Source organism: Rhipicephalus sanguineus, chromosome 4 (assembly GCF_013339695.2).
Source record: "Rhipicephalus sanguineus isolate Rsan-2018 chromosome 4, BIME_Rsan_1.4, whole genome shotgun sequence".
Taxonomy (NCBI): Eukaryota; Metazoa; Arthropoda; class Arachnida; order Ixodida; family Ixodidae; genus Rhipicephalus; species Rhipicephalus sanguineus.
In genome coordinates this window covers 194,172,695-194,196,087 of record NC_051179.1, presented here as the reverse complement: position 1 = coordinate 194,196,087, position 23,393 = coordinate 194,172,695, and the positions used below count along the sequence as shown (strand labels likewise).

The window sequence follows — 23,393 nt, the reverse complement described above, 5'->3', positions numbered from 1 at the left end:
TTGCTGTTCCCGCAGTCACTTTCAACTGGTGAAATGCCATATGACGAAGGTGGGAATGGTTATTCCCATCCACAATGCAGGTGACAGGAATTGCCCACTTAATTATTGCCCCATTTCATTAACGAGCCCTGTAAGCCCTGTGTGCCGTGTAAGCTCATGGAACACGTCATGTACATAGAAATTATTAAATTTCTTGACTCGAACAAATACTTTCATTCTTCACAGCATGGGTTCCGCAGAGGCTTTTCCTGCGAACATACACTGGCCATTTTCCTGCATGATATTCATACCAAATTAGATTCTAACCTCCAGACAGACACAATATTTTTAGATTTCGCAAAAGCGTTCAACAAGGTACCACACCAACGTCTATTACTAAAACTTTTTTTATCACACCTCGCTTAATCAACCACCCTATATCCTCCCCGCAGCCCGAACATCTCATCGTACACGACACACTTTTCAAGTGGGCCACCCTCGCATGCGCACTTTTTCTGCCTCATTCTTTTGCCATGCCGCTACAGATTGGAACAACCTGCCCTACCAAATCGCCGCCATCACTTGCCCCTGTTCGTTTATGGAGAGTGTCGCTGCGCACTTTTCGCAATAAAAGTAGCACCCCATATGTGAGAATGCTGCTCTGATAAAACAAACGTCAGCACCGAGAATGCCCTCTCCACACTGGCCCGTGTGGCTGGCACACCAGTGCGTTCACAGTGCACCCTTTTTCATTCTTCCAAAAATTTTGACACACCTTGAATTTGAAATCTCTGCCCAAGACATGCATTATGCTCACGTTGCATGACCTCAGTTGTTCCAGATTGCCATATTTTCCCTTGAACCAAAAACCAATAAAGAAAATATTTCGGTTTCACTTCAAAGTGAAATACAGTGAAACCTCGGTGATACGATCACAGTTCATACGAATTTTTCGTTGGTCCCGGCCAAGGCCCATTGGCCTGCAATGTAATGGAGTACGGTTGTTGCGAACCGATTTTCACCCATCGACATTTGATCCAAACGTACGCTACTGCCAAGGTACGAATAGGTGCTGTCTGTGCTGTCGCGGAAGACGCTCCAAGCACGTGCGAGCGTGGGAACGCAAGCGTAAGCATGCGTGCCGCACCTCCAAATCGCCAGAATCACGGTGTAAGAAAAACACTTTTTTTACGGTCAGAATAAACCTTCAGAGACGTGTCGCGGCCTCCGAGATTGTGTGCGCAAATCTTTGATGTTCTTATGTGCCTCTGTGTGCCTTTGCGTTTAGAATACAGAGGACATCAGCGCCATGCTTGTTTTTTCTAACGCGTCGATGCGGGCTGCTGTCGTTGTACTGTGTTTATATGTGCCTGCCTCGTGCATCAGACGTCCTATGAAAGGTGGACGAGAACCGAAAGAAGGGGAGGGCGGTCTTGGTGAAGGAGCCAGGCCTCACAACATCAACATGCGCGACCCTTGAGGTCGCACTTGTGCGGGCACGGCCATAAATCTCCAAAAAAACATACCCTACACCTCCGCGATAACAAAATCATAACACAGGGCTGTGGTTCTGTAATACTGTGGCCTTGATCCATCACGCGAAAGCGCTTCTTTTGTTACTTTCACTGCAAAACAGCATACTAAAATTTGGAAGGCGCTACTGCTGTCGCGGGTCACAACGCACCAGGTTCATTAATTAAAAACGCGCGTACGGGCTGTATATTTAGGAGTGCTGGTATGATTGCGAACATCTGAAAACTTAACTGACAATCATTCAGGGTTCTTTCTGACGTCGCTGCGGCCCTGAAGAACAATAAATGAAAATGTACGCCAGCTTTTTTTTGTCGCATGCTAATTTTCCATTTTTTCTGGTGATATGAATTTCGGATGACACGAATATTTTTGGTGGTCCCGTCAGATTCGTATCACCGAGGTTTCACTGTAATAGGTAACGTTCCGGTTACGTTTTTTTTCGGCTAAGTTGTTTTTAGTTTTTGTTCTGTTCCGACACACTGTTTACGGAGCAAGTGAGGCAGCACACTCATATTTCCGGCATTCTAACTACAACTGCCAGTGTACAGCAAAAATAACTGTCACTGAAAATGTGTCAAGACCGAGTGGATCTTCTTTTTTTTTCTGTCGGCTCTTTCCCGTTTCACATGCGATGGCAAGGAGGCAAGAGAAGGCCACAGTTTATCATAAATGATTCTCATGGTATCGGTGACTTTAGCAAGACTGGAAGCAGCAGTACAACTCTCTCTCTTTTTGGGCAGCAGGTCTTGTTCCCGCCCTTACAAAAGTGTATTTAGAGAGTCTAGAGACTGTCTAAACCCATTTTTAGACAGTCTATAGATTGTCTACATACATTTTTGTACGGGCGGCCATGACAGCTTTGGGATTCATTCAGACTGAGCTTGCCTCTGGTGCTTTGGCACCCACGGCAAATGAGTACTTGAGCTCGATCCGATTCGGTACCTTAAAGGAGTACTGACACAAATTTTAAAAATTTTCGAATTGTTGCTCTAAACGAAAATACTGGTGTCGAGAAACCCAAAACGAGTATCGTAGTGCCTAGGAATGCATCGTAAATATTTTAATTACAGCTACCTTAAAAAGACACGGTTTCGATATCAAGGGGGCGGCTTCTCAGTGAAGTTTCATAGCAGTGTGACGTCACGAGGATACAGAAACACGTGACGTACTAGCTGAAAATCCATAATCTGCTCGTGGTGCACATAAACAACGATGAGTCAATTGTCCTGTGACCCTGACAGTGATTTCTGTGATTCAGGCTGCATGCAGGACGCAGAGTTCGCAAACTCGGGGGAACTGTCTTGACTCGTAAGGATAATGTCCATTGCAGCGGGGTTAGCTTGCAGATGCTCAGCGACAAAAACTTCAAAGTCAAATTAAAATATTTTATACGTGTTCTCCGACTCCGGTGTGTGGACAGCGTTGACACTGCGTATCAAGGAAACGAAAAATGCCCTTTTTTCGATGTCTCAAACTCGTGTCGGTACTCCTTTAAGCCGAAGATCAGTGCCTGGCGCTCATGCATGGTCATACAGTAAAATCTCGTTAATTCGACCCCCGGTAATTCGGAATTTCGGTTAATTCGGACGCGGCGTCTGGTCCCGTCCAAAATGTGCATTGTTCTATGGCTGAGAACTCTCATTAATTCGGACAGATTCGACCGCGCTTCGGTTAATTCGAACTCCCGACCGAGGTCGGGTCGAGACGGGGAAGCAGCAGCGGATACCGCCACGGCCGCGGTTCGGATATAATTCGGATTCGCAGCCGAAATCGACGGCGCATCTAACACTTCGAGATCGGATCATGGCCTCCGAGATTTAAAACGAGGTAACGAGATCGGATTATGGCCTCCGAGATTTAAAACGAGCTTGCATCTCGGAGGCACATACACAATGAAAGGCAGTGCATCGCTACTGTCATCAGCAACAGGCAACATGGCGACGGTCCGTCCGCGTTATCAACGCGATCAGCCAGCCACTAGGGGCTTTAGCCACGAGTGGTGGATGATAAGAATAGCGTAGAATATGGCATAAGGCATCGTTCCGCGATAGCACCCCTGGTGTTCCGCAACGTGCGCGGTGAAGCGTTGTGCAGGCCTGGCGTTCCGGACTTTCCGCACGCCTTTCTACGTACGAGCCGTGCAACATTATCAACACTGACGAGACAGCGCTGTTCTTTAAGGCTCTGCCTGAGAAGACGATCGTGTTTAAGGGGGACCCGTGCGTCGGCGGGAAACGGAGTAGAGAGCGGGTGACGGTTCTTCTGGCTACGAACATGACCGGCACAGAGTAGCTGCCGCTGCTGGTGATCGGAAAGGCTGCGAAGCCAAGATGTTTTAAGAACATTAAGCAGCTGCCTGTCGACTACCGCTTTAATAGAAAGGCTTGGATGACGGCCGAAATATTTCAAGCGTGGCTGCGTCAGCTAGACCGCCGCTTTGCGGCACAGTGTGCGCGGACAGCCACCTTCAGGAACTTAGCAAAATTGTGATTTCCTTGCACGTTGCCTCCGCGAAGCAAACCGCGATCACCGACTTCTTTAAGAAATAAAAGTCTGGTGGTGGCGGAAACATTTTTCTAGTGTTTTGATCGTACTCGCGATAATTCGAACCCTCGGTTAATTCGGACATTCTCTCTGGTCCCGTGAAGTCCGAATTAACGGGGTTTTACTGTACTACGACGAGCAGTGGCATAAATCCAGAAAAATCACTAGGTGTGAGACACATCAAACCATGGGGGCCATTTCGTTTTGATACATAAGGGTTGTATTTTTATTTACATAAAAATTAAACCATGCTTTGAAATAAAATTTAAAAAAAAAACGAGCATGGGGTCCCAGCTCGAGCAACTGCATTGTTCTATTCAGTCTTCTTAGGCAGTAGGTGACAGTTGTCAGCCTGTTCCCTCCCTATTTCGTCTGTGTCTTCGTGTTTTCTATGTATTCAAACCAAATAATAATAATAATAATAATAATTTGAACCGGTCTAGCGGCTTTTGAGATTTTTATAGTCCGACACAACTGAGGGGTATTCCACAAAGGTACACACTAAAACATAATCAGCCTTTAGAAAAAGTTGAATGCGCTATACTTAACTGTCAAGCAATTCAAGTATATGATGTTCTAAAGTTAAATCTCAAGGGGAGACACTTGCAAGGGGTGTCTCCCCAGCCTGAATTGGAGCCGGCACACTTGCCGACATGAAGCTCAAACCACTTCTGCTCTTGCAGGTTTCTGCTGCCTTTTGGATGGAAAATGCGCATCAGCCGTTCGGTGGGCGTACGGTGCACCTATTCTCTACCAAACCATCTGCGGATCCACCGCGTAAGGTGTCGTCAGCCGAAGCATTTGCGTCGCTGGACGAGGTGTACTGCTATGCTCGCTGTGCCGCTTGTGTTGACAATTACGACGGCGACAGTTACTGCGTGTGTGGAACATCATGTGACCCAGAACTGGAGTATATATTTGCGCGACACATTGGCTGTGTGGGAATTGGAGCCGGCACGCTTGCCGACATGAAGCTCAAACCACTTCTGCTCTTGCAGGTTAGTGCTGTTCGTATGCTTGAAATTCCTAAAGTACTTATAGCGTTGCCGGCTCCTCCCACAAAGGCATGTGTTGCATGTACCACGGCGCGAGTGTGCACTAGAGTTAATGGGAAACGTTTCCGTTTCATTGTGAACTGAGTACTATATGTCGCTCTTCTTTTGCTACTTTCTGGAGACATTGAGCTCAATCCTGGGCCTTTTGATAAAGGAGAAATGAATTATTTGAAGAAGTTGCAGGATACGATCATGACTAAGTTAGAGAATATCGATACTAGGATAACTAACAGTGATACTAAGATGGCTGAAATAAAGACCAAACTAGAGGTGACTCAGGGCCATATAGACAGCGTCATGAAATTGGTACAAGAGCAAGCCACTGTAATTGAGGATCTAACTCATCAAATAAGAGTTTTGCAAAAGAAAAACAATGACCTCAAGAACAGAGGCCGTAGACTGAACCTTGTGTTTTACAGGATAGATGATAATGACCAGCATGAAACTTGGGAACAGTCTGAGGCCCTTGTTAAAGGCATCTGCGCTGCCCAACTTGAATATGACCTGACATCTGTTCAAAAGGCACATTGGGTAGGCCGTTTTAATGAACGGAGAAAAAGACCAATTATTGTGAACTTTTCATCTGATAAAGAAAAAGAGGCCATCCTAAAGAAAGCTAAGAACTTCAAAGGTACACAGTACAGCGCTGAGCAGGATTATTCATTTGAAACGCGTACGTTGCGAAAGAAACTTTGGGAATACGGTAAAGCAAAAAGGGCAGGTAAGAAGAACCAGGTTAAGCTAAAAGCCGATAAATTGATTATAAATGGCAGAGCACTTAGATGGGACGATGAAAACGAACAAGTCGTTGCCTTGTCTAAACGATGACATGTAAAGACTACTTGCGTTCATCGTGATTTATGTATTGCAGTGGTGAATTGCCGAAGTGTAATAAACAAAATAGATGAGTTTGCTGGCTTGGTTGAGTCAGTGAAGGCAGATATTGTGTTCTGTACAGAATCCTGGCTCGATCCATCCATCGCTGATAACGAAGTGTTTCCCAACTACTGCCTATCGTAAAGATAGGCCAAGTCTTGGCGGTGGTGTTTTTTTTGTTGGTTCATTCGTCCCTCTCATCCTCTGTTCTTGACATCGGTAATGACTCAGTCGAGTCGGTTTGGTGTACTGTTGCAGTGGGTAGCAATTTTTCTTTCGTGGCTGGGGCGTTTTATCAACCACCAGGCGTAAACTCCTGTATTATGGAAATATTAGGTGATATCGTTTCACAGGCGTCTGACCGTATTATATTATTAGCAGGTGATTTCAATTTACCTGATCTAGAATGGAAAAAGGACTGGTGCGAGGTGCTGCATGCCAGCCGTACTAACCTAGAAATGAAAAACATTGTTGATACTTTTGTGTTGATACAGTACGTTTTGGAACCCACAAGACTTAAACATACCCTTGATCTTCTCTTTTGTAACTCGCCAAATGTAGTAAGTAATGTTAATATTATTCCAGGGATTAGTGACCATCAGGTTGTTGCAGCAGGTATTAGAACAAAAATTCAGAGAGTAAGAAAGCGTTTTGTCATACTATGCGTTTTGTCATAGCCATATCAGTTATTGTATAGAATCATGGGGCGTAACTTACAAAACATACCTACAACCTTTACAAAAATTACAGAAAAGGGCATTGAAAATAATTAATCCTAACAGTAACAATGATATAATTCACGACATTTTCCAGACACAGCAAGTGTTATCGCTTAAGGCTCTGTGTAAACATAAGATTTCAATTTCAGTTAATAGCATTATGTGCACTAACTTTCCTATTCCTCGTAATGTGTTCTGTTTTCCGACGCGCAGTACGAGACATGCTCTAAAAGGCAATCTGAATTTACCAAAATGTTATAATGTATACGGTGAAAGAGTGATCGAATTTAGTGGAACAAAAATCTGGAATGTCCTACCTTTGGAGGTTAAAACCGCACGTAACTTTAAGCAGTGTAGTAAATTCTTTTTTCTTGCGAACCAGGACCTTTAACATATCTGCAATAACTATTCGGGTGCACTTGTGAAAACCATTGTTCGTTTGTTTGTCTGTTAAGATATGTAATTGTATACCTAACTGTAAATACTGCACTGACCTGAATGTTTTATTATTAACACTGGACCGGATACTAGCCTTTCCTGGCTATCGGTCCAGATATCTGTATAAGCATGATTGTAAGAAAAAATGAAGATAAAAGCACTTGACTTGAAGCGTACCAGTAGAAAGGTGTTCTTTTTTGATAAAGGAGACTATTCGTCAATTTCCGCAAGGCTTCTCAATTATTTGCCTGTATTTGAATGTTTGACAGAAGAACTTGTGGAACATATTTAAAAACAAGTTACTTGAATTTTCAGAGCAGTTCATACCGAGTATTGACTCGGATAAGCTTAAGAAGCGTAAAAAGCCATGGGTGACTTAAATTATTCTGAAACTAATTAAGAAATGAAGGCACGCATTTAAAAGATGCAAAAAAATGAAAGGTAAAGTTCATTATAAGAAGCTACAGGAACTAACACGCGAATATAAAGACGCGTCAGAAAATGCAAAGCAGCAGTTCTTCAAACGATTAAATGAAAATATGAGACTAAATCATAAACCTTTCTGGCAGTATTTAAAGGGATGTGGGTCTGATCCCGTTGGAATAAGTGAACTTATTTTCAATGGACGCACTCTTTCCGACGATGCAGAAAAAGCCAAGTGCTTAAATAATTACTTTTGATCAGTTTAATTAGTCTTAGTTTTAGTTAAATAATTAGTTTTCAATCAATGCCTAAGTCTGCATTGAGCTCACTCTTGCCAGGTAGTTGTGTTCCCCTTATGCAAGCACTCGAAATCAGTGTTAGCGGCATTGAGGCCTTGCTCAGGAATCTCGACGAAAGCAAAGCTACCGGTCCTGATGGTGTCTCTCCAAAAGTACTAAAACAGTGCGCTCACCCCATTGCACTTTACCTTTATCTGATCTTTTAAAAATCATTATGTACTGGTCAGTTGCCGCAAGACTGGAAGGTAGCAAATGTAGTCCCGATTCACAAAGGAGGTTACAAAAAAAGACGTCACAAATTATAGACCTATCTCACATCGATATCGTGTAAGATTATTGAACACATAATATGCAAAGCTATAATGAAGCATTTGTTGGATAACGAGTTGATAACGAAGGCTCAACACGGGTTTCGAAAAGGCTTTTCATGTAAGACACAGCTTCTTGAGTTCTATAACGACCTTGTATCTGCAAGTGAGTTAGGTGGGCAAACAGACTGCATCTTTTTAGACTTCAGCAAAGCCTTCGACACTGTTTCCTATCCTCTGCTCCTTGAAAAATTATAAATACTCAACATAGATGAAAGAATTTTTAATTGGATCGAGAATTACCTGGCACAACGCCGCCAATGTGTTGTCTTGAATGGCATTAAATTGGATTTTCTTGAGGTCACGTAAGGCGTCCCACAGGGATCTGTGTTAGGGCCTTTGCTATTCATCATTTTTATTAATGACATTAACGTGGGCATAAGCTCAAGTATACGGCTCTTTGCTGATGATTGTGTTGTTTACAGAAAAATCCAGAATGAACATGATGTCCTTGAATTACAGGCTGACCTTGAACATATTCATCAATGGTGTCTCAAGCGGCAAATGAAGTTAAACACAAATAAGTGCGTCCATGTGTGTTTTACAAAGAAGAAAAAATAATTGATGCAAATTATCATTTAAGTGGAAATAATTTACACAAAAAATGCAAGTACAAATATTTGGGAGTGTTACTGTCGCATGATTGTTCCTGGAATGCGCATGTGGATTATGTGGTTTCCAAAGCCGCAGTAGCATTGAATTATATCCAAAGGAATTTGAGATGTGCAGATTCTAGCCTTAGAAGCACAGCTTACCTCACTTGTATTCGACCAATTTTAGAATATGCCGGTACTCTTTGGGGCCCATCACAAGTAGGTTTGATTAATAAATTAGAAAGACTTCAAAACAGAGCAGCCAGGTTTGTGTTGGGTCAATATGGCAAAAATCACAGTTGTACCGAAATGAAAAAAGAGTTAAACTGGGAGTCACTGTCGTCCCGTCGTAAATAATTGCGTCTGAAGCTTTTATACCAGGTATTTCATAAAAAAACGGGAATAGACGGTGACATTTACTTAAAAAAGCCAGATTATATTTCTCAACGCACAGACCATGAACACAAAATAAGGCCATGCTGGGCCAGGACGAACCTGTATGCAAATTCATTCTTTGTTAAAACTATTAACCAATGGAATTGTTTGACATCTGAGCAAGTGTCCAGTGTCAATGAAAATGTATTTTTTTCAACTCTGTAACCCCCCTGCTGTAACGCCTCGAGGCAAAGCGGGGATATGTAAGAATAAAGAATAAAGGGGGGTCAGGACCCTCCTGACCCCCCTATCATTTAAGCCAATGATGCCGAGCACACTTATCGGACGCTCACGCATACGGATATTTGCTGTAATATAACAGAGAGTTGAGCTAGTTGGTAGGTATTCATCTTTTATTAAAAGACCAGGCATGCAAGCATGGGCACAACAGTAGTCGACTTCTCTGTTGTGTCCATGTTTGCATGCCCAGTCTTTTAACATGATTTGCCCTAGCTCTCGTGCAGTGGTTCCCATGAAAGTATGCAGCACAATGGCAAGGGACTTTTCTTGTAGCAGTGAGACGAGCCAGTGCCCACCGAGACGTGTGGTGCTTGCAGTGCCCCTTGCGCATTGCCTGTGTGCGGAAGCCCTTTGCTCTTCCGCCGTCCTGTAAGGGGTGGTGCCACCAATGGCAAATAAAGTTGTTCAGACAGCCCTGTATGTTCTGCCGTGCAATGCCTCTGCATGATGAATGCCTGTGGAGCAGTGTGCTACATGCACGCAGGCGACGGCGGATGTGGCCCTGTGGCTCGTTAACCCACAATGGTGTCAACTCCCTTGACTAATGAGGCTACAGATGCTAGAATGTCTCGTTACAACAGTCACAAGCTGACAATACCGTCATATGAGAGCAGGAAAACTGGCCTTCAGAGCGAGCATTATACAAAAAGCAAGAGTGTCCAAATACCATGTATGGAGATTAGCCTTGAGTCCATCTTTTGTCTCATAATGGGCCTGTTACAACAGTACTCGCTGGTGTATATCGTCGTCTCTAAAACCACACGTTTGCCAGCAGATTTAAGACAATATCCGATTAACCTTGCACGGCATCATCGTCACTTCTCCATGTGCCATGCAAGGTTTATCGGATAATGTTTGAAAAAAGGTTTTGTGCCTCCTGCTCCTTTTTGGCCTCGTTTGGCCATGTGAAATGTATCTGTGATGTGATGAAGTGCGAACTCCGGAGACAAGTACGTTTGTACCAGGATTTGTTGCATGCCTTTCACTAGCGCTTTATAACGTTTGCACAAATATAACAAGGTACTCAAGTGCACTCCCAAACATAAATAATATCCTCCGGAAGTATCACCCAATATTAGCAAGCAGCGAGCACCTTAGGTATCTTAGAAGAACTTCTTGTTGGGCGAGTTGGTGCATGATTTATTGTAGGGTATGTGCGCAAAGCTCGGACGAACACAGGAAAAAACGATGTAGACAGAAGGAGCGCAATCTGTTTGCGCTCCTTCTGTCTACATCGTTTTTTCCTGTGTTCGTCCGAGCTTTGCGCACATACCCTACAATAAATGAGCACCTTAGAAAAGCAGTTCCTGAAGCACCAAAAGTCATGTGTCTAATACAGTCGATCCCAGATATATCGAACCCGAATATATCGAATTATTGGCTATATCGAACAGTTGAGAAATCCCCTTGGATTTCCCATGCAAAAGTATCGGGCTGGTGCGCACGTATATCGAACTCCCACACAGCAAAACATCTGCTATATCGAATGCTGCGGCGCGCCGAAGCCCAGAAAGTGCATTTTTCCTAACAAATATTGATCATTTTTCGGCCGCATTCTAACAAGTTCCGATCTCTTGTCGCGCACTGTGATAAGATTAGTTTGCTGTTCCGGCGCCCGGGGGCGTCGATGTTGCAAGGAAATAAATACGGCGCACATATGACCAGCCAGTCAGGTGTGTAACCCGCCAACGTACGTGTGTGTGATTTGGTCCCGTGACCGGCATGGCCCAGGACTACCCGGTTATCACAAGTGGCGACGAGGTCGACTGACGAACCGGACGGGCACAGCACAATCACACATCATCATGCCTGTCGTCGGGAAGCTGGATTCGTTCGACCCGAGTACATCGGAGTGGGCGGAATACCGTGAGCGGGCCGAGCTGTACTTCATCGCGAACGACATCCCGAGCGACAAGCAGACAGCTGTATTTTTGACATGCTGTGGTCCAGAGACTTATTCTCTGCTACGAGGCCTCCTAGCACCAAGCAGGCCCGCCCAAGCAGGACTGACCGAAATTTTTACTACACTTGGCAAGCACTACGCCCCTCACGTATCAGAAGTAGTGGCAAGTTTCAAGTTTTTCTCGAGGCATCGAAAAGAGGGGGAGACCGTAAGTGACTAAATTGCCTCGTTGAAGAAGTTAGCCGAAGACTGCAATTTCGCAACATTTCGAGAGCGCATGTTGCGCGACCAGATAGTCAGCGGAATCAATGACGTAACCATGCAAACACGGCTGCTGGAAACGACGTGTTTAACCTTCGAAACTGCGAAGGACACCGTCGTAGCTATGAAAGCTGCGCGTAAAGATTCACACGCATTGAGCTGTCATCAAGCACAGCTACTATCTGACGAAGCTCCCGGGCAAGCGAACGTTGTCGCCTCGGGGAAAAATGATTGCTGTTGCTTTCGTTGCGGGGGAGGTCATTCTACGCGTTTGTGTAGGCATGGCAACACGATCTGTCACAACTGCCGTCAAAAAGGGCACCTTGCAAGAGTTTGCAGAGTTCAGCCGGGGAGTAGAAATGTCGACCGGAGCCAGTCTAGTCGCAGCCGGTCTAGTCGCGTGAACAACCTGGGCGACCTGCCTGTCTCTGCTGAAGAGCCCGAAGTTTTCGACTTGTGGACGCTTCACACAGCTAGTTCGGAGCCAATGCGCATAGCGGTTGAAGTTAACGGCCTAACGCTCGATATGGAGTTGGACACCGGCACAAGTGTGTCGACCATTGATGAAGGCAAGTTCGCCGAGCTTTTTCCGTCAGTGCCGTTGGAGCCATCGAGTGTGCAGCTGAGAAGTTTTTTCGGCGACATGAAACGCGTCCAGGGAAAGCTGGAAGCAATGGTCAAACTTGGCGACAAGGAGCGCCAGCTACCACTATTTGTCGTGAAAGGGGCGTGTCCTACGCTGTTTGGACGAAGCTGGATGATGGCCTTCAAGCTAGGCATTGCTCAGACGGAGGGAGTCAACGTCGTGAAGTCTACGGAAGACCTGGTAAGCCAATATCACGAAGTTTTTTCGGAGCAGCTTGGCACGTTTCACGGCGTTGCTGCTTCTATATCCGTACAAAAGGGCGCGAAGCCACGTTTTGTCAAGGCACGTCCGATACCATTTGCTTTGTGTGATCGGGTTTTTGAAGAACTACAGAGGATGGAACGGGAAGGCGTTATCAAACCGGTAAAAACTTCTCAGTGGGCCGCGCCCATCGTTCCTGTATTGAAGCGCGACGGCCGGGTTCGGGTTTGCGGCGATTTTAAGACTACCATAAACCCAATGACAGTCGTCGAGTCCTACCCCATTCCTAGGATTGAGGAACTTTTTGCGCGGCTTACAGGGGGCAAGAAGTTCACAAAGCTTGACTTGCAAGACGCCTACCAGCAGGTCCCACTTGATGAGAAGTGCCAAGAGCTAGTCACTATTAACACTCCGAGGGGGTTATACCTATTCACAAGGCTGCCGTTCGGGGTTTCATCAGCTCCAGCTATATTTCAGCGAGAGATGGAAAACCTTTTGCACGACCTTGACCATGTCGTAGTGTACTTTTACGATATTCTGGTCACAGGATCCAGTGACAAAGAGCATTGGGAGAATTTGGGCCGAGTGTTGGATCGCCTGAAAACCGCGGGACTGCGGCTGAAGTTATCCAAATGCGAATTCTTGAAACCAGAAGTCCAGTACTTGGGCCATATCATTAGTGCGGCTGGGCTGCGTCCAAACACGGCTAAGACTGAAGCAGTGCTGGAAGCCCCCCCCCCACCCAGAGCGGTCAAGGAACTTCAGAGTTACCTCGGGTTGGTTAATTTTTACAGAAGATTCTTGCCAAACCTTTCTGCCACGTTACAGTCGCTCAATAGTTTCTTGGCGTCGGGAACACCGTGGCGCTGGGAAACTGATGAAGAGCAGGCATTTCGGAGAAGCAAGGAGCTATTGGCCTCTGCTGCTATATTGGCACACTTTGACCCAGGAAAGCCAACTGTGCTTGTCACTGATGCCTCTCCCTTCGGTATTGGAGCAGTACTAGCGCAGCGAGAGCCATCTGGAGAAGAGCGCCCCATTGGTTTTGCTTCCCGCAGCCTGGCAACCGCGGAGAAAAACTACAGCCAATTAGATAAGGAGGCATTGAGCCTTGTATTTGGCGTTACAAAGTTCAGGCAGTACTTATGGGGCCGGCATTTCGAGGCCGTCACAGATCACAAACCGCTGCTCGGCCTGCTCGCAGCAGACAAACCAGTTCCCGAATCCTGTTCTCCGAGAGTGCTAAGGTGGGCCTTGCTGCTGTCGGGGTACAGTTACGACCTGAAGTATAGGCCGGGTTCACAAATTGCACATGCCGATGGGTTAAGCCGGCTACCTCTGCCAACTGTCGAATTTGTTGTTGACTGCCCTGCCGAAGTGTTAATGCTGGAAGGAGCATACCCAGGGGTGCTGTCGTCAAATGCTGTTGCGGCAGCTACGTCCAGAGACCCGGTGCTGTCGAAAGTAAGAGCAGCGTTGTGGTCAGGCTGCCAGATAAACCTAGGGTCAGAGGGAAGACCCTACGAGACGCGCTTTCATGAGATGAGTGTGCAAGGGAATTGTCTATTGTGGGGCCACAGAGTCATTGTTCCAAAATCCTTACAAATGGAAGTCCTCCAGTTGCTGCATGAGAGTCATCCAGGACTGTCCAAAATGAAGGCAGTTGCGCGTAGCCATGTGTGGTGGCCTAGCTTGGATAACGACATAGCGATAACCATTCAAAGGTGCCGTATGTGCCAGGAGCATCAAAGAGTGTCACGACCAGTGCCTGTCATGCCCTGGCCGTTCCCAGAGAAACCGTGGTCACGGCTGCATGTGGACTATGCCGGTCCTTACAGGAACACCTATTTTTTTATCGCAGTCGATGCGTTCTCAAAGTGGATTGAAGTGTTCCCGGTCTCGACACCCTCGGCTGAAGCAACTATTTCCTGCATGCGAATTATGTTCGCAAACCAAGGCCTTCCAGATGTGGTCGTGTCGGATAATGGGCCAGCATTTACCAGTGAGCTCTACTCCACATTCCTCAAGAAAAACGGGGCGAGGCGAATGCTGGTGCCACCGTATCATCCAGCGTCTAACGGTGCTGCAGAGCGGGCAGTGCAGACGGTCAAAAACAAGTTGCGGAAGGCTGGCCCTGGAGATATTCGCACTCAAATTGCCCGCATGCTCCTGACTTACAGGTCAACGCCTCACGAGGTCACGGGTTGCTGTCCGTCGGAGCTGTTGTTGGGGCGGAAGCTGAGGACTGCGTTAGACCTGCTACACCCAGACCTCAGGACTAAGGTGCTACAGAAGCAACTTAAGCAGAAAATCAGATGCGACCAAGGAACAAGACCCAGGGTTTTGGGTGACCCTGGTGACCGGGTGTTCGCAAGGAACTTCCGTCCAGGTCCTGCGTGGCTCCCTGCAGTCGTCACCGAACAACGCACTTCGTCCATGGATGTTCTACTGGAGGACAGACGGCGTTTAACTCGACATCTGGATCACATCCGCCAGCCCCCTGAGGAACTAAGTGCAGACAACTAAGAGTCGGGCAGCCCAGTAGCTACAGGTCTGGCTCCAAGCTTGGACGTGGGTCAGAGGCAGCTAACTCCGGATCGCCTTCACGACACCGAGTCTAGGCAAGATCCCAGGGAAGACGTGGTGAGGAAAACGGAACTTGCTGTCACAACACCCAGTACTCCTGTCCTGCGTCGAAGTACCAGAATTCGACGACCAGTATCGCGCTACTCACCTTGAACAAATTGTTTGCATCCATTAATAAAGGGGGGAGGGATGTGATAAGATTAGTTTGCCGTTCCGGCGCCCGGGAGCATCGATGTTGCAAGGAAATAAATATGGCGCACACATGACCAGCCAGTCAGGTGTGTAACCCGCCAACGCACGTGTGTGTGATTTGGTCCGGTGACCGGCATGGCCCAGGACTACCCGGTTATCAGGTGACGAAAAGGTGGTATTATTCCATTGCGTTGATCTAGTTCGTGGCGCAGCGCTTGTCAGTGCACCGGTATATTTGATGCACTATCCGTAAGTTTTAACGTGCGGGCATAGTGTTTTTCAAAATGAGAATGCGAAGTGACTCGGCAGCCTCGTAGTAATGTTTGCATTCCCTTCCTTGTTTGTTTGCGCACGATGGCATGCGGGCCTGAAAAGCATGGCCTTCGAGATGTGCAACCTCGTGACATATTTTTTGGTGTTTTCGGTTTTAAAACGCACATCTCAGAGGCTACGCTTTTTTTCGCATTTCTCGCCAAAGCAGCAGCTGCCTTCTACAAAGCCACAAGTGCCATCGCCATCGCCAAGATTTCGACGGTGGTGGCGATTTTTCCTTCGTTGTTTGTGGGCAGCATTGACTCTTGCGGCTTGAGGGCTCGTGTACTTCTTGCTTCGTTCTTGATAAATCGTTATTCAGGAGTCGAACTAAACATTGTCCCGCTCGTAGCGATAAAAATGATGACCGGTGCTTGGAGTGACGTCAAGTAATGCACAGTCGTGCACCATTTCCTTGCGGGCCTTGGTGCCAGGCGATGACTTTGGGTGCGTCATGACTGCTGAATACGGCATACGATGCGTCAGTGAATTTTGCGACATATCGGACGGGAGCACAGCGAGCAACTTCATCGGTGCAGATAACGACGTAGCTGTTTCTTCTGACTGTATCGATGCCGAGACTGTAGCTGACATTGCCGGAGCTGCGGAAATCGATCCGTGGGGTTTGAAGATGCAATGCCGCCGCTGCCACCGCTAAAGCCTTTACCGCGCTACTGAGCTTGAATCTGCATTGTGACCGAAGATGCTGAATTTGCTTATTTGAAAAGCTTTGATGATACTGACGATGACTTGATGAATTCACGGCGCACAAGAAGCAAGACAAGTTTGCGGACTATTTTCATGCGAAACAAAGTGCGGTAACTTGCAAAAGAAGTAGTTGTCACCTTGTTCTTTAGCATATGTGAGTGAATCATCATGTTTGCGCTTTTTAGGACATCCGAAAACTGTGTCGAGGCCTGCAGTGCTTTAATTTAAGCCTTAAATACGCATATTTTGTGTTTCAAATTCTTGATATATCGAACTATTTCGCGGTCCCCTTCGAGTTCGATATATCCGGGATCGACTGTAATAATAATATCTGGGGTTTTACGTCCCAAAACCACGATATGATTATGAGAGACGCCATAGTGAAGGGCTCCGAAAATTTCGACCATCTGGTGTTCTTTAACGTGCACCTAAATCTAAGTACACGGGCCTCTACCATTTCGCCTCCATCGAAATGCGAAGGGTCATGTGTCGTTGAAATAGAAACTTCAAGGACATGTTAGTGGCTAAAAGTAAATCCTCATACCCAAATAATACCAAGATGCAAGACTTGCCAACACCTTCAAAGTGACATTATAGTTAAAAGCACCGGAAGTGATTAGGTCCATCATATAAAATCTAACTTAAAAGCGAGTGAATGCGAGCCAGTTGGTAAGAATCCATAGTTAAAAAACAGCGCGAAGAAGACGCGGACAAGAAAGAACACAGGACTAGCGCTGACTGCCAACTGATGGTTTATTGTTAAAACGCGCAGAATATACACAGATACAGACAAAACAGGGAAGGGAAACATAAGAGAGCTTCTAGCGGCGCATGCGTCCAGCGGCACATTGTCGTTTAGTCATAGGTGATTAGTTACGGAGATAGCAACACTCCTTGTCTGTTAGATTATTAGACGGCTCGCTTACACATGCTTCATCTTTACATTTCATTGCGAAAGCCTCGTAGACTTCACGTGCGGCCTGGTCCTTGTATGTGCGCAGCACACGGGTCTCCTGAAAACGAGGTAGGCAGCCACACTTAGCACAGTGAATGGCCAAATTGCTGCCGCTTCTTGCCTTGAGGTTGTTGGCGTGTTCGCGCAGACGGTCGTTCAGGCAACGGCCCGTCTGCCCGATATAGGCACCCCCACACGAGGTCGGGATCTCGTACACTACTTCACAACAGCAAGGGACATAGTTAGTTGCGTGCTTTTTTACACAACCCTTGCTGACTTGCTTGTTCTCATTAACCTTCTTGCAAAGGGAGCTCAGTTTGTTGGGGGCCGACAATACTACATGGACCCCCGCTCGCCCTGCGGCCTTCTTGATGCGGTGGGACACACTGTGTACATACGGGATAACCACAGTCTTAGACTGCTGAAGGCTCGGCCAGATGCGTTCCCTCGTTGACCTCACTTCTCGCAAAAGAGCTGCAGTCAACGATATCAGCAGGCTCTCCGGGTAGCCACTCTCCTTTAGCCTCTGAACTTGCGACCCATAGCTGCTTGCGATCGAGTGGTGGCAGGAGCGAACGAGGGCATTTCTCAGGGCTCCACACGCGATGGCCCGTTTCACAATCTTTGAGTGATTCGACGAAAACGGCAGGAGGAGCTCCTTTGATCGTGGTGCGTAAGACCAGCAGGTGTGGTTAAGGCCGAGGTAGATTTCCATGTCAAGGAAGCGAATCTTGCCTTCAACAGGCAAACACTGGCTAAACAGGAAAGCCGGTGAATATTAAATTAAATGGACAGAGCATGGACACGGCAAAGAAATTACCGACCCGCCGGCCCCTTCTTCCCCGTCCCCTACTTGCCCTTCCCTCCTCCATTGTTTGGGTTAGAGGAGAGGGTGTGAAACATGCATGCACTAAGGAGGGCAGCCTTGAAGAAGACAAGTCCACTGGTCAACACCCCGTGTTCCAAGGATTGTTCATCTTTTCTAGGTTCGATCTTCCCCAGAACATCATGCCCAGAACATCATGCGTGAAGACGCCATTTACAGTGCACGGTGCCTAAAATGGTACATGGTCATCGTGTGCTACATTACAATAGGCATAGTGGCTTGGCCACAATGCTCATCGAACCTCATCGCCATGAGGAACTGGTGATAATTATGACCAGTTCCTCGTCAAGAGCGATGAGCTTGCAGACCACACACAACACCGTCAATAACAGCAATCACAGGCTCATACTTTGGTTAGGCCGATTATAACGAGGAAAAACTCATCGCTAAAAAGAGGGGGTTCTGCGGGAATATGGAAAAACTGTGAGTATTTTGTGCCAAACCAAGAACATTTTAGGCCAGAAACACTCCACTGCTGTTTAAGCTGGCGAAATACGAATTCTGGCGTGCAAGATGTACTTGAATAAGCGCAGTGACATGCAGAGAGGTAGAATTGTGGCAAAAGGGTGCAAATGGCATAGTTGTAGCGCCGGTGCACTAATGAAACATGACACAGCTGGCCTTCCTCTATGATGGAAATCCTTTTTCCTGGAGGGTTCACACTTGTTATACAGTCGAACCCACTTATAACGATCCCACATATAACCATATAACCATCTATAGGTTATAACGACCATATTTGGGTGCACTTACGATTTTCATATGCTAACCATTGAAGCTGCGTCCAGATATAGAGAACATTTTTCAAAGCCTCCTACTTTTACAACGAACACTTCAGACACGGTCACGGTAAAAATATGGTGCATACGAAGCGAAAAAAAGTTAAAATATGCCTTCTAAAGTGTGACAGGGGCGCGCGCTCGCGCGTGCCCCGCTCCAGTTTACTCGCGACTAAGATACCCAGATCGGCGAGCACTGCACGCAGATTTCGGATGCTGCGAGCGAGGTCGCTCACTTTTCAGGCGTTTCTTCAGTGGTAGAATAGCAGTGGGGAAAAAAAATAGTAGGCATCATGAAGCCTTGCAGTCAGCTTTCGCACAGTAACCTTTCCTGACGCCGTTCTCTGCAGCTACCACTGCCTGCGATGAACCAAACAATGCCTTGGAACGCAAGAAGGCATAAATGCAATTGAAGTGATAACCGCGGTAACTTTCCATCGCAAAAAGGTTCACTGCGTCCCTAAACTCGTCGACGCCACAATGTGCCGCGAAAAGTCGTCCGTCTTTCCGGTAACGGCAGAGACCGGCCGATCGGTGATAACGATTTCCGCACGATTGCGGCGATGCCTTCGCGGATAAGCATCAGAAAAGAGCGAAGGCGAGGTGGCGGCCGTCGATGAACGTGCCATTATGCCTTATAGCCGACAACCTTATCACAGTCATCTGTAGATATCTGCTCGGCTGCGTGTGTGGCGTACTACGCCGTACACTGCGGATTGACGGCGGTACAAGCGTGCCATGCTTAGCCATGCTGCCATTCGCAAGTTCGCCGCCGCCGCGTCGTGCGAGACCGCTTTAAAGTGCGCGTCGCTTTGTAGAAACGAAATTAGCTCGCTGTTGTTGAGCGGCGCGGGCACCGAGAAACGTCGATGCTCTGACAGCGAGCGTATACTGCATGTTTGACTAGGTGACAACTCAAGTGCGCCGCGCATCGTCGTGCTGGGCCGCGAGAGCATCGCGGAGACGTAGAGTGCGCGTTGCTTGGAAAATACTTGTTTTCGCCGTGTTGAACGAAGAGGCTAGTCGCCGCACCCGTGCACGGTCCGGAGTGAAGCAAGCACGAAGAACGTACAAACGCGCACATACGGCATACAGCAAGCGGCCCGGCAGTGACTCCGCGACCCGAGTAGACGACGCGCTGCACGCAACTAGCCAGGGATGATCGGCTCCACGTCGCGGTACCGCGCTTCGGTGAAACGGTGTCGGCTCATTGCAAAGGCGATTAATTCACTCGTGAGCACGCAGCGGGCGTCGCTTCATGACGCGAAAAGGCTTAGCTTGTCACCGAAGGGGTTGTTAGCACTTTAACAAAAGTGCACAAAAAAAAAAAAATGGCTTGGCCGCTAAGCGCACGTTTTTAAGGGCGAGTCCATATACAACGAACTACTGATATAACGACCACTTTTCGCGACACTTTCGAGTTCGTTATAAATGGGTTCGACTGTATTGCCCAAAAGCTACAATGTTCTTGCTCTGAAATGGGTGTAAAGTGAGTGTACTTTCCCCTTCTACTGGGAACTTAAAAAGACAGCTGCAGTACCAGAGGAGCTTGTGAAGTACTACCTTGAGGCCCCGTGATGCTGGCAAGAGGGCATCCTCAGGAACGGTGACATCTTCCATGATGATCATACCAGTGGCTGAGGCACGCAGTGAGAACTTGCCCTCAATGCGAGGTGCTGTCAGGCCTGGAGTGCCCTTTTCAAGCACAAAGGCCCGGATGATGCCATCCTCCTCACATTTGGCCCACACCACAAACACATCAGCCTCTGGTGAGTTGGTTATCCTGCACAACATGTTTGCCTCGTATACACACAAAGGAAGGCAGCTCAACTGTAAGGAGCAAAAAAAAAGCAACAGAAAATGAAAAACACGTGCAACCTCCAAATATAACATTTGTAGAATCAGCAACTTACTTTGTTGAAAAGATGAAGTATCAGCTAGTATAAGAAAGCATATTCCCTTTATGACTATATAAGACGGTGGTGCAAAACGGGACAAGGACGAATACAAGAAGAAGAGATGTATACAAGCGCACTACCAACTGATTTATTCTTGAAAAGGCACTCAATATATATGACATTAAGCACATGTGCAGACGGCCGAAGTCAAAAGCGATCTTGCAAAAAAAAAAAAAAAAACTCGCTGCTGTGCAGGACGATAGAAGGAACGCTGACACACCCATTGCCGTACAGTTTAATAAAATAGGCATCAGCCAGTTCTCTTGCGACTGCGTCACGACTTCGCTTTAAGATTTTCATGGATGAAAACAGGGGCACACATGCACAGGATTTACAATGAAATGGCAGATGCGAGCCCGTACCATTTTTTATGGACAGCACATGCTCCTGTAACCGAACATTAATGCATTGGCCTGTTTGGCCGATGTATACATTGCCACAGCTCAAGGATAACCAGTCAATAGGCGATGTATTCTCCATAGATGGGGAAGATATATTCTACTCCATTCCCCACCAAGAGCTTTTCAGGGCAATCCAGGCGTGCATTCAAAAGAATGGGGTTTTGGCTTTTCAGAATCGGTGTGGCATTAGCGTTGAAAACTTCTCAGGTTTACTCGAGTTTTATCTTGGTTAAGCAGCGGAAATAGCATATGTGCCCAACGAACGCTATCTTTGCGTACCCTATTCTAAAACTACTTCTTACGCGGCACACGTAGCTTAAAGGGACACTAAATGCAAATAACAATTTATGTCTGAGTGAAAGCTCAATGTATGACAACTTCTAAAACAGCAATATTATCAACAACAGTGCCCTACTTACCGAGAAATTACGCTAAATGTATCACACGATGAGCGCCACGAGTGGGACATTTTCGAAGTGATCCCGATGACGTATGAGAGTCTGCCTACAATGAATCACTAGTAATCAAACTAGCAGCAATAAAAAAAGAACCTTCCGTGCTGTTTGTTCGCTTCCGTTTGATTCATGGAAAAAAGAACCTCTGTGGCGTTGCCATAGGGAACGGCACGCGTGGTTCAAAGGTTCTGTTTTCGAAGAACTGCGCTTTGCCCGGCGCCCTGCTTTGCTCACGCTGTCGCGTCTCAGTGGTAGTTTCAGGATCACGTACTGCTGCGTGTGTTTTGCGCGCGAAAGAGATGCCTCGTCACGCAAGCACACAAGAAGATGACATATGGTATTTAATGGCGCAAGGGCCAATGATGGCCAAAGAGCGCCAGGTCATGGGACAGACGATGTGATCAGTGATGGTGTTTAGTGGCTGTCTAAGGGCCTAAAATTCTGCGCACTAAAGGTGCGTAAAAAAAATATAATTGTTAAAATCATGAAAGTGACGTGAAACATGCATGATGAAGATGAGTGATAAGCGATCATGGTAATAAAATGACAAAGTGTGGCATTAGCACTGATACCTCGTCGACACCCTTGAATCCAAGGGCTGGGAGGTCAGTGCTTTCTGAATTGTACATATCGCAGCAGCAACCTCTGCTGAGAGGCCGTGCTACGGAGTCCCTGGGCATATAACATTAAAAGTTCTTACATCTTTTAAAAATTCTAATAGAGGTTCATGTTTGAAAAGAGGTTCATTTCCTATTAGCATTGATGGATGAAGTGGTATGCGTTGTTGGTATAATATTGCAAAGTGTTTTTTCCTGTAAGACTCCAGTCCTGAGCATTGTACGAGTATGTGCAGCACTGTTAGTGGCCCACCACATCTATCGCACCTCGGTGGGTTGCCACCGGAGAGAAGCTGTGCGTGTGTGCTGTGTGTGTGTCCTATTCTAAGTCTGCAAAATGTGACATCTGTACGACGTGCTTTTGATATGGGTGGCCAGTGTCCTAGGTATGGTTTCACCGAGTGCAATTTATTTTGTGTTTCACTGTCCCATAAGCGTTGCCAGTAAGCCCTGAGCTTTCGTTTCAGGAATGGTTTTAGGTCTAGAACAGGGACAGCTATAGATGTATCGGCAGCGTTGTCGTGGGCGGATGCAGCTAATTGGTCCGCCAACACGTTTCCTTGAATCTCGCGGTGCCCTGGCACCCAGCACACCACGACATGCTGTCCGAGTGCATAGACAGTGCATAACAGTGAGAAAAGTGAGACAAGGACAGGATTTTTATGTCTTTTCAATGTTTTCAAAGCCTTTACGACGCTTAGGGAGTCCGTGTATATAACTGCATTTTGTAGTTTTAGATATTTAATGTGTTTAAAGGGGCCCTGCAACACCTCTCTTAGTTATATTGGAATAGTCTCATTATTGACGTATGACTCTTCACGAGTCATATGCCGCAAAAATTTTTCGAATCCGTCAAGTCTAAGTGGTGTTACCAAACTATAGAGATCACGTTCCGCAGCTTTCTCCCTCAACTCAACGCCGCGAGCGCGCGGAAAGCTAGGCAGCGAGTCGACGGAGGGAGCGCAAAGGAGCGAGGCTCCGCCCAAGAGCGCCGGCGGAGTTTTTTTCTTCATTTTTTTCTCTCTGACATC

At 46.8% G+C, this 23,393-nt stretch overlaps 1 protein-coding gene across 1 annotated transcript in view; it reads right to left on the bottom strand.

Moving 5' to 3' along the window:
- LOC119391000 (glutaryl-CoA dehydrogenase, mitochondrial) overlaps positions 1–20,740 on the bottom strand; it is a 127,071-nt gene extending 106,331 nt beyond the window's left edge. Inside the window, exon 1 of the mRNA XM_037658705.2 lies at positions 20,495–20,740. Coding sequence (XP_037514633.1) covers positions 20,495–20,725 — 231 coding nt within the window. The 5' untranslated portion in view covers positions 20,726–20,740. The remainder of the gene's footprint in view (positions 1–20,494) is intronic.
- Between the last annotated feature and the right edge of the window lie 2,653 nt (positions 20,741–23,393).